Source organism: Falco peregrinus, chromosome 3 (assembly GCF_023634155.1).
Source record: "Falco peregrinus isolate bFalPer1 chromosome 3, bFalPer1.pri, whole genome shotgun sequence".
NCBI classification, from domain to species: domain Eukaryota; kingdom Metazoa; phylum Chordata; class Aves; order Falconiformes; family Falconidae; genus Falco; species Falco peregrinus.
The window spans coordinates 84,571,357-84,583,755 of NC_073723.1; the positions used below are offsets into that span (position 1 = coordinate 84,571,357).

At 38.9% G+C, this 12,399-nt stretch overlaps 1 protein-coding gene across 9 annotated transcripts in view; it reads right to left on the reverse strand.

Moving 5' to 3' along the window:
• CTNND2 (catenin delta 2) overlaps nucleotides 1-12,399 on the reverse strand; it is a 679,304-nt gene that overhangs the window by 241,077 nt on the left and 425,828 nt on the right. For 5 of the 9 annotated variants that reach the window (XM_055800247.1, XM_055800253.1, XM_055800249.1 and 2 more), the window contains one exon: nucleotides 5,363-5,681. In XM_055800247.1, the coding sequence (XP_055656222.1) occupies nucleotides 5,363-5,681 (319 nt within the window). The remainder of the gene's footprint in view (nucleotides 1-5,362; nucleotides 5,682-12,399) is intronic. The other 4 variants (XM_055800250.1, XM_055800248.1, XM_055800254.1 and 1 more) reach the window with 1 other exon arrangement.

Consider the following 12,399-nt stretch of genomic DNA (forward strand, 5'->3'; position numbering starts at 1 on the left):
GTGAGAAGCTGCTAGAAGCTTCTCCTATGTTTGGAAGCGCAAACGTTAGCCAGCTCCAAGATGGACTGGTCACTGGGCAAGGCTGAACCTATCAGCAACAGTGGTAGTGCCTCTGGGTTAACATATTTAAGAAGTGAGGGGAAAACCTGCACAACAAATTGCAGTGGAAGAGAGGAGTGAGAATATGTGAGCAACAGCCCTGCAGACACCCAGGTCAGAGCAGAAGGAGGGCAGGAGGGGCTCCAGGCACTGGAGCTGAGATCCCCCTGCAGCCTGTGGTGAAGACCACGGTGAGGCAGGTTGTGCCCCTGCAGCCCATGGAGGTACATCTGCAAGCCCTGTTCTGTCTCATTCAAACCAGGAATACGAACTTCAGTCTTCTACCTCTTGGGTTAGAGAGTTATGCCAGAGACCCACCAACACCACCAAGAGTCCTCTGGGTTCTGAAAACCCAAGCCCACATTTCAGCACTGACCACAGCAGTGCTGCACAGTGTTGCCAGCAGCTATACTGTAGTCACAGCAAGACCTTCTAGCCCACCAGAAGTTCTTTTCTGAAGGTGACAACCCTTCCCAAATAGGCTACCAGGCATGTTCCGACCAAGGTGTCCAACCTCTCACACATGCAGGTTTACACTGTTACACTGATACCTCCTTACACTTTTAAGTGCCTGCTGGCTATTAGAGAAAGGAAACTCCCTAGCTCATTTCTTGCAAACAAAGCATGTTTTGGGGGGAAAAAAAAGAGGGAAGGAGAGGAAGGCAGCAGGAAAAGAGAAAAAAAAAAAGATTAGTTTTGAAACTTAAATTTCATACAAAATGTTCTGATCTAAATTATTTCTTTTCATAGGTGAAAAGAAAGCCAATTTAAAAGTTTAGAAGATAGACAGACAGCACCGTCATCTTCTGTTTAGGAGGAAATTAAGTCCAGCAGAGGTAATGAAATGGAAAGTTGACTCTGAAAGCACCGAACAGAGCAGAAAGGTCTCAAAATATTACAGTTAAATCATGAAATACCTGGAAAACTCTTTCCCTATGCTGACTTATACCCAGACAGTTCTAACTACAAGATAGTTTTAAAAAGTCTGTTTTCTTGTAAAGTTGCAACAGGATTCTACTGCTATAGTGATTTTGGTTGTTTTTTTTTGTTTGTTTGTTTTGGTTTTGTCGTCTTTTAAAAAAAAAAAAATAAACAAGAGCGTAATCATTATTGTGGTCTGCTCTATAATGAAGAAGGGACCTTCTACAGCTTTATTCACCAAATTACCGCATTTCTTAAGAAATAGTTTTAAAGGTTAACAAACATATCTTGGGAAAGGGCATGCCATAAAGGAAAATTGTAAATGTAGATCAATATAATTCAATGCAATATGAAACTGGACATTTGAACTCTGAAATTCATTTGGGTAGGCCTAATGGAATGTATTCCACATAATTCTTGCTGTTAATTCAGCTTCTTGCCAGCTTCTTTGAAGGAGACGATGTGTGTATACTGGCATGTAAACAAAAGCAGGTAGGAAGAGAAGTCACACAACAATGAATGAAATGTTGACACAACCTATCAAACCAGACACAGCAAGCCCATAAAAAAGCAAAACCAAGTTTTGTTACTGCAAAACTTCATTCTTATGTATTTAATTGAATGATGTGAAAATTATGTATTTTTCATCTGTTATGCAGCAAGTGATTTATCAGTGGTGCGACATGGACATTGTTTCTTTGTAGGTTAAAAAAACTTAAAAATTAAGTAATTTACACACATTTGTCAAGTTTGTATTTTGGAGCAAAAACTGGAAGGCGCACAGACTGAACACTGGATACTAGCACTGCTATTTCTAAAGCTCCCCAGTTCCCCTAAAGCATAGGAACAGACAAATCTTTGATAATTCTTTGGTGCCAAGAGACAGATTAATCTTTCTTAAATGAAAGTAGGCTGGAAAATATCACACGAATACATATTTCTGATACTTTAAAATACTCACATCTTCTCTCATTCACAGTTCAGTAGGAACCAAAGGCAAGACAGTAATTAGAAAATAAATATTGTATTCTTTCCCTCCTTCTCTCCCTATGCCACTTTGTCATATAAGAGATTATGGCATGAAGCAGTTGATATCACAGCTGTACTGCATATTTCTCTTCCTTTTTTGATATGAAGTAAACATAAAAGAATGCTCTGAAAAATCAATCTGTAAATTATATTTGATAGCCAACTTTCCTGTTTTCCATATGTGGAACTTAAGCATTATTTCTGACAGGCAATAAGGAGTTTATTTCCTTTTAAATAGCAAAGCCTCAACTTCTCCACCAGTATAGATGTGCAGAGTTTTTACTACCTGTTATATGAGCTCCTATCAGCTAACAGTCTACATGTATAAATTAAAAATTATCCTTCACCAAAAAATGGGTAATAAATATCTTGATACTTCTTAAAAATAGTTTGTCCTAAACTGCATTTTATGAAAGTTGGATGACGCAGAACAGATGTTGAGCTAAAATTTCATTTGCCAAATGTCAGCTCAGAACATATATGTAAAACTGGAGTATTAGTAATCCAAACTACACAGTGAAAACAATGGAAAAAATTGTCAACTACATCAGCGCCTGCCAACCATCTTTCTGGGACTTCAGATGGAAATTCCGCATGAACTGAAGAATCCAGAAAATAATGTTCAGTTTTAGGAACTCTAATTGCTTATTAGGATGAGTACATTCTCTTCTGGGTATGTATTTCTTACATTGAGCCGACTGACATATAGCAAACACTAATCAAAAGCCTGCAATTAGTATCCTTTTATCTTGCAGATTTTCCTCTGTCAGTGAGCCTTTGTCTGGACCTCTGGTTGGATAGGTAGGCTCATTATCTGAAAATGTTGCCTGCCATTCCCCTTCATGATTCATGTCACTCACAGAAAACGCCAACTAATCAGAGCAGCAAAAGGTATCTAAGGAAATTCAGAACTTACTAACTGGCAAAGTCCATCCACTTAACAACGTGTTTATTTTTTGCTTGCTGTGTAAAGTATAAACTTTGAGGAATACAGTTAAACTTAACACAGCCATTGAAAGTCTTTCTTGTATTTAGGCCATGTTTTCCTTTTACTAACTAAAGACAGTACTTCTAATTATATGTCCCATGTGCTACCCCAAATAATTTCTGTCTTTCCATTATAATTTTTCAAGCATCTGGAAGTCTTCTGTCCCCTCCTTTCCACACTTGTCATTTATCCACATTTTTGTAATCTATGCATAGAAAGCATCATATTAAAGGTCACCTCATTGGTTTTGTTGCTTTTCTCCGAACTCCTTCCAATTTTTCAGTCTTTCCAATCGCTGAATGATCAGCAACTGCTGTAGGCCACAGATTCAAAAGCCAGCCTGTCTAGGTGGACTACAGCTTATGAGGACTAAGGCATAACATGATTATGTGTGCTTCTGACATTTCTTTGGAAGATTTATTCAAACCAACAAGTGAGGGCAGCAATACTAGGTCCGAGACATCACACACAATCCATGGATCAAATCAGTGAGATCAAGTGTAATGCAAACCTCTTTTATAAAAAAGTTATTTCATGCAAAATCCCAATCCATCTAATAGTAATTGGCAATAGTCTTTAATGATGCCTTCTAAAAGAGTTTAGGAAGTTCAATTTATACCTGAATGCCTGCACTCCTACTTTACCTAAGGAATGCACAAGTGGTATCACAAGAGGAGAAAGAACCAAAAAGCAAGACAATGAAGAATTGCAAGAGGAAATCTTCTTTTACAAGCATATATCCTATATATTAACTGACTAACAGTTGTGAAGTGATACAGAGCAACTAGACAGAGATAACCTCTTCTTAAGAAGATATTATGTCTAGGACTTGTAGAGATACTGTAAATTTGTCTTTCCTGCCTATAGGGAATAGTGCCTTAAACATCATCATGCTTCCCCTAAGAACATTTCATATAGATCATAGTCATTTCTCCTCTGGTTTAGTGCACCCCTACTGTGATTTTCTTTAAGTTTGAATATGAGACAATTACAAATCAAAGCTCTTCTTCCTCCATGGGTTTTTGTATTCTGGTAAACAAAGAAATCAGAATACCAAGGCTTCAGAAAAAGACCTCTGGTTACTAATGTTTGCTCTGAGGCAGGGGGAAGAAGAGGAGAAATTAAATTTATATTTTCTCAGATTTCTGGAGGAAAAGCTAAGGTGGGGGGGAACGCTGAAGACAGACAGACGTTTTCTCAACAAGTAAAACTCCACAATGGCAGAAGTAGCTGCAAGAACTGATGTTTCTGTTGTGCCAGAAAATTTAGTTGCTGTTGTGTTCCTGGCTGGACAGACCAAGAGAACTGCTCTAATGCTAAACAAGTAGGGAGATCAGCTTGTGAATATTTGGCTTTTAATGCAAGGAAAGAAATCTTTTCAAATTGTAACTTAAACACCTCCAGCATTTTTGTTGGGGGCAAAAATCTCAGCTCTCCTATCATTAAATTACACATATCAAAACTAACTAAATCACACCATCTGCCATAGAAAAGCTTTGTATAAATTAACACTTTTAACAAGTTTAAACTTAAGTTACTAAAAAGACTTGTTTTCTTTTCCATCAGAAAACTGAACAAAATCACCAAGTGCATGAGGATTACAGTTAGCATTACCGTTGCTGTTATCATGGAAGTCAGATCATTTGCTACAAATGCTTGGGGTATGCATGCCTACAAAGTTTCCTCCTTGCACCTTCCCTAGGTCTATGAGGATGGTCACATCTCGCAGCAACATTAAAAGTTGTGCTATATATTTTAAAAGCATGCACAGTAACAACCATTTCTGCAAAGCTGTAATACATATATTCTGTTACCACGTACTGGCATCAGAAGCTTGCACAACACACAGGGTGAAGCATAAGACTGATTACGTGTTGCTTCACATTGCTCAGTCTCATTTCCCAGCACCAGAATATCCTTTTCTGCAGCTTTTATGAATATGAACTGCAGACAAACCAAGAACTGTTAACAACTTCTGCCCAAGCAGCGACTTGAAAATTCAGTTCACAATGGTTAGAGCCATACCACTCCTCCATTTTCAGAGAAAATTACTTTTTGTAAGTTTTTGAGGGCTGGTGCTACTGAAAACAAGCTAAACACACATTCCAGACCACACTGATCATTTCATTTCACAGAAAAGCTCATGAGAGCCTTCCTAGGTAAAGCATTAAGACAAACTGTTATGAAAACAAAATCTTTCATGTAGAATCACAGGTTATTTTTGGTTTTGTTTTTTGATATTCAACAGCAGAAACATACAAACCAAACTGCAATTAGAAACCTCTGCATGACCAAGAAATAGTAGACAATGAAGGTTTCACCCACCTGGGATCTTTCTGAATGCTATCAATGGAAGGTGACCTAGCCAAGGTCCCTTCAGGTGGGATGGCTGGCCCAGATTTGCTGTATGGTGATTCAACAGAAGGACAATACTGCAGCTGTCGGTAGGGGTCTGCGTAATTGGAGGCTGGGCCGGCTGCATAGCTGGCCCTCTGGAAGGTCGCTGTTGCGTTCTGTGTGCCGTGTTGACTGCCTGTGCGCTGTAAGGGTACGGAGTCGACACCAGGGGAAGATGGGGCTACGACAGGAAAGTAGGGACAAAGTAAAAAATTGAGGACCTGTTCACAGAAATGGTTAACCAGGTCTAGGCAGAGGAAAAGAAAAAAAACACCAAAAAACAAAAACACACATATAAAACAGGGGTTAAAAAGAATGAGAAAAAAACAAACAAACAAACAACATTGTCATTTTCAAAACCACTGAGGTAAATAACCATCAAATGAATTTCTAAATGATATGCTACTTCTGGACTAAAAGACCTTTACACCAGTTAAACAGACTGTAGCAGTGCTTCTCACTTTAGGTTTTAACTGCACTAACCTGAAATGAAACAAAAGTGCAGAAGCAGCATGCAAATAGCCAAGCTAAGATTCACAACCACCACCGAGTGAGGCTTTTGTGGTCCTTACAGTGGTGGAAGTCAGTCAGATTCACCAGCAGAAGGAGGGTCAAACCAAGCTCAAGAGTCCAAATTGAGATGCATGGCTCTATGGCAGAAGAAACAGACAGCCATAGCCATCCCGAGTTTGTAGTCCTGGTATCCATGAAGCAGGTAAAACCAGACACCTGCTACTGAGAGTCACTGCGTATGCTTTGTTAACCAGTCTTCTGCAAATTTCACCTTAACACTTAGGAAACTGCTACTGCTAACTCAGTCTGAAAAAGAGCTAGGCACAAGGTGATCATGTAGATGTCTTACTGCATGCCAGCAACAGGTGTGCTCACACGCCACAGCTCAAGATCAGTGCATTACCAGTTTTGAGCAGCTTAACCGATAGATTTAAACTGACTTAATGCATTTGCCACTCAAAAATCTTACTTATCTCTCCTGTAGCCCATTATTTTTCTGTTACAGCATCATGCACTGGAGACCTAGTCTGATTCTTATAAAACATGCAACATTTTTGAACCGAAGTCCAGTAATAGCAAATGGGTTACCACTGTAAGGACTAGAGGACGAACATCCCCATGATCTTTGGCCTGGAAACAAATACATATTAAATGCTGGCTCTGCTCAGAAGGAAATTTGGACTGTTTGTAGTGGCATGTGAACTCACGATGGCTCTCATTTCCCCCTGTCCCAAGATACCAAGAGTACTTTTGCCAACAGGAGTGAGCCCAGGTCCAGGACTATTTTTAGCTTGGGCAAAATCATATGCTAAACTGTAGGCAAAACTGCATACAAAGAGACGAGTTTTCGTAACAGATTTCCCAATCATTTCACATCAACATGCACATTTACATTTTAAGAAAATAAGTATTTAATATCTTACAGGTCCATGAAAGAAACTTTGTTTTATGTAAAAGTGTCAGCAAATTAAATACAGTAAGCTTTAAAAACAATTACAGCAGTTTTGTCTGACCTAGTACTTATCAAAATGTGTATCATATCTTTGCCTTATTTTTAATTCTTACTCATGGTTCTTAAGTATATTATTTTACAGTAACAAGTATCGCAACTTTCTGACAAACATAGATAAGAGGGATCACCCACTTATCTATTGCCCCATCCCTAGAAGTGTTCAGGCCAGGCGGGATGGGGCTTTGAGTGACCTGGTCTAGTGGCAGGTGTCCCTGCCCATGGCAGGGGGGTTGGAACAAGGTGGTCTTTAGGGTCCCTTCCAACCCAAACCAGTCTATGATTATGCTCACTTACATATATGGCAACATTTTACAAGTACTGCTTTTGTTTAATTGCTAGTATATATTTCCTTATGAAATGAGTAATAGGACACATACAGAACTTTTCATAAAACTGCATCAGTTAAAATGCAATAACAATATCAGCACACTGAAACATCCCATGCACAAATCATGCTAAATTCAGTATTGGGAAGACACATTGAAAACAACACATTTTAACAGAAAATACACACAGTTCAAAACCAAAACTTGATGCCTTGTGAAAAAAGATTAAAAAAACAAGTTAGAGAAAATACTGGAAATATTTTCAAGTGAAAAAATCAAAAATATAATTGTATACTGACATACAATACTCTTATGTGTTGTCACTTCCTAGAACATGCCGCTAGCTTTTGACATATTATATGGGGAATTGCAAAAAGCCCTACAGCACTAATACTGCTGAAAACAAGAACTTAATTGTCATGTAGTTTGCTTTGCAAAATACTCCATGCTATTTCCCTTCCCCTCCTTTGAAAGACAGTTCAGTGGAAATCGTGTTTGCTTTTAAATTTTTTAAACTTTTCTATTTTCTCCTTTATCTTGTTATCAAAATAGGTATTTATATGAACTGAAACTAGCTGTCATCTTAACACCTACAAGCTTTTTGAGTCACTGATTAATTTCTCAAATTATCCTCCTAGCAGACTGTTACTTCCTTTTGAATTTTATCACAATGAACACAGAAGTGCCATGGACCGAATATGAGAATGAGACAAATAATGATTTAGTTTAAACATGTGCAACTAAGCTTCATTGGCTGGTGTTACCCAAATCAGTTAAAAAAAAAAAAAAAAAACAAAACCCCAAAACACCTAAAACAAAACAAAACAAAAAAAAACAAACCAAAACAAAAACCAACCAGAAATCCCAAACACCTCACACTTTAGAATGACTTCTACATCTAACTTGACTACACTACCTTCAGGGACTGTAAAAGGGTTAAGCTTTAGCAGACACTTTTACATGAATGATTTCATGCAAGACTGAAGCAAAGCCATATCCTCCCAATACGCTACTCTTGCTTAAACAAATCCTTTTGTCAGCCACACTTACTGGGCGAAGTGTGGCTCTTTAGGCTATGGCAAACCTTCTGTCTACTGAGATCTCCCTTCTGTTTAGCTATTAAAACAATAAAGCCATAGTAATTATGCCTACTAAAATTAATAAATTTAGAAGTCCATTTGCCTCACTCAGCAACAGTAAATCTTCAGTGATGCACAAGGGCATCCAGAAGGCACACACCTGGAGTGGACCAGAAAGTGTTCATGTAAGAACCATGTTTGCAGATTGTCATGCTTTTTTTTTTAAAAAAAATTTTTTATTTTATTTTTATTTTTTATTCTATTTTTTAAAATTTATTTTTATTTTTTTAAATTGAAGACACTTACGCCTTTCTCTAACTTTCGCATTTGACTCTCCTCTCAAATCCGAGCCAGCTACACCTTGATCAGAATCAGCTTAGCATGGGTAAGAAGCAATACTACTTTGACAAGGATTCGGGGTTTGCCCCAGAAAGAGAAGAGATGGGCAGGAAGGAGTTGTAGCAGAAATGCTGTTTCTGGAGAAGTAGGTTGCCTCCCCTTGCCCCCAGAACCAGCCACCAGCCTAGCCTTCCTGGGATCTGGCTTGATTAAACAGGATCATGGTCAAGTCATGCTGTTGCCCTGGGTCTACAGCAGACCCTATTCTGCCTCTGCATAAAGGTAAAACCGAAAGTCATAACCAGATGGTAAAGAAGCAGGTATAGTTTTGTGGACACCTTGACACCTTGTTGATTTAACAAGAAGCTTGGAGGTAAAGGTGTCCACAAAACTATACCTGCTTCTGGTCTTCAGAAGTTCCAAAACTGATACGGAGATCAAGATTAAAATCAAAATAACAAAAGGCCTCAAAACCTTACTTACCCTGTATCCTGCTTTACCCAAGTGACCACCCACTGAAAGCGCTGGTTTTAATAGTGACTGCTGCCCCCACTTCTTAAACACTTGTATTCATTCAGTGGTTCACGTCAGATAAATAAAGTCTCTCAAGTTCTGTTCCGCTCCTTTTGCACTGCTCAGCCTACCTACCGCTCCCTTCCCAGGCCTGCTCAGCACAGTGGCCGTGCAGAGGCACCTGGAAGGGTCCTGGCATAGGGCTGCCCTTCCCAAGCGCCCGCTCCACACACACACGAGGGGCAGGTACGGACTGCAACCTGCAAGGCTGAGGCTGGCTCACACCGGCGGCAGGGTCACAGCACCCACTCTCCTGCAGCTAGCACTGAGTATAGCAAATAACATGCTTACCAGTAGGCCAATACATTTCTATATATTCATTAAGTTTTAAACGACAGTGTAAGAACCATATGCTTGAAGAGGAGAATTTAAATTTCGAGTTAAGAAAAAGATTTTACTGAGAACTTCCAAAGTGGAGATTTCACACCGTGCAAACGAAGAACTATAGTCTCGGTGAAGAGATTTCGGTTTGTCACCGAAAGATTTAAGAGCTTGTTTTAATTTGGCATGCCATTAATACCTTAAAAACACCATATCTACCAACACTTCACTACTGCAGCACCAGAATTGCATCCCCCAGGAAAATGGAGTGTCTGGTGTACCACACAGACATATACTATGTTCTTACAACTCTTTTCCAAAGAGAAAGAAAAACCCCTGTTAAATGTAACGAAAACCCTCCAGAGACCTGATGTATGCCCTGATTATGGTTCTTTTGATTGCAGAAATAGCATATAGAAAAGCCAGCCTTCATGATTTTCTACAGCTTTTGCACAGTATCAACAAAGATACAGCAACTTTTAAATTATTGCTGAAAATTTAGGTGTATCACTAAATACAGTTACAGGCTCATAATGAGATACTCAACTTCAAAATTCACTTTCAGGTTTTCTACCTTGTCTTCAAAATTTTGACACCTCTAGAAACAACTAACGGAACCCAAAAAAGCAAGAACACCTTGATTTAGGTGGGGATACTATTGCACCATGCCTAAGTATCTTAGGTAGACCAAATCCACATAAAAACTGCTAAGAAGTTCAGACTCTGTAGAAGTCAGAGGGCATTTTGCCCTGTTAACATACAAAGGATTAGACCTTCAGAAAGGATAAACTCATTTGCAAGACTTATCTTGCTACACCTTGCTGAAAATTACTAATTTTACAAGGTAATGCTGCCGTTTGGTTTGTGGATATTACCTTGTAAAATTTTACTCTTATTATTCCGTATCAGGAATTCAGTTCCTGTGCTAACCTTCTTCTTGTGCCTTTCATACAGATTTCACAATTCTGTACTTTTTTTCCCCTGCTTTCTTTTTTTGCTTCACTGATTTGCACCTGCAGTCGACTGTTACGTGAAAGTTGAAAACTGGATCCCAGTAATATGTCTTATCAGTGAAAGGAATGTCCACCATCCCTCCATGAGTTCATAAATGATACAAATGCAGTGCATTCTGTTGGTAGCAAATACATAGGAAGATTTATAAATCAGATACTTTTCCTATCCAATACACCATAAAAATAACACAGTGCATTCTCTGTCAATTAGGAAACAGAATTCATCAAATCTGGGGGATACAAACACTTTTTATCTCTAAATATAAAGTGTGTTTTAGACCACGCACCAGCTTTTTTACAATAGAAATTTAACAAAATCTACTATAATCAAGCTAGGAGCCAATCAGCAATCCAAAGCAACAAGCACATGCAGTCAAGTTTAACACTGTTCAGGATGTACGATAATACATATATAACACGTTTGCTTAGTGGTTACTTTTAGCAGCACTTTTCTACATTGGAAGTGTAAGATATTAGAGAAATATTTTCAGGTTCCCCCACCATATATTTACTGAAAGAGGAAAAAACTCCCAATTATAATTGATATTAATAACTACCTCTAAGGTAGTTAAGACTTTATGAAGGTGCTATCATATCCTCTGCTCAAAGTACACAGGCACAAGGAATTTCATACTTTAAACATGCAAACTGAGAGCAGAACAAACAAACAAAAAAAGCCCAAACCCAAAACCACTAAAGGATTTCAAGACACAAGGCTCCAATTCAGACTTAAAATACTCAGGACCTTATGCAAATATCAAGACCACAACTTCTGTGGAGCTTGACAACTTTGTTACACAACTTCTTGTAGTCAAAATGGGAAAACCAGTCAAAAACTACTGCAACTTTCTATTGCTCGTTTTCCATCTTCTTCTCCCTCACTTCTCCACACTCTTTTATTTTGTCCTATTTAGCTGCCAATCTTGCAATCAAAACTCCAGTCTTCAAATCCTCAGCCAGAGAGAAAGAAAAAGAACCTGTAAGCGAATCTTCCCTTGCATCCTCACAGGATGGGCTCTTCTCAATTCAGCCAGCTTTTGCTCTCAATGTATCAGCTTTTTAGGGCTCCCAGGATTGCATGAAACTTCACACAGTCAACTGGAACAGCCTCATTCTCTCTATTACCTCCTTGTCCTCTCCTGCTCTCAGGGATTTCTAGTTATGCTTCAAAGACTCAGCTAGCCTTGTTCCCCTACTTCTTCCTGCTGGCTCCAGTTTTCTCCATATGCTCATATTTTGTGTTTATCAGGGGAAATACAAACTCTTTCCCTTCACAGCTAGCTCCAGCATGCCCAGCACCTTCAACAGCCAGGCACGGCAAATAGCCTGTCTCCCTGCTGTACCAGGTATGCCTTTTTATGGGAATACAACATGCCGTACATGGCAAATGCAAGCAAGCAAAAGAAACAGATACTGAACAGCATGGTATTCAGCAAAAAAAGTGTCTCTTCCACCCACAAACACGTGAGTCACAATTTCCTCAGGTACTAGTTATACGTGGCTGTCACAACTACTTGTAATTAGTGTGTCTACGTGCTGTAGCAAGCACGTATTCAGTAGTATTTTTATTATCAAATGTTTCCATGACATGGTAAGGAAGAAGCCTTTTTTATCAAGGCAACATTCATGTCTCTTGCAGATGGCATCACAGGGGATTTATGTTGTTCAAACCTTCCCAGGCCAACTTCAAAGCCAGAGGTAGCTGTTTGCTGCTAAGCTATTACTTCTACAGCAAATACTCAGTGAATCTCCAAACTGGTTAAAACAAGTTAATTCCCACCACTGGCAG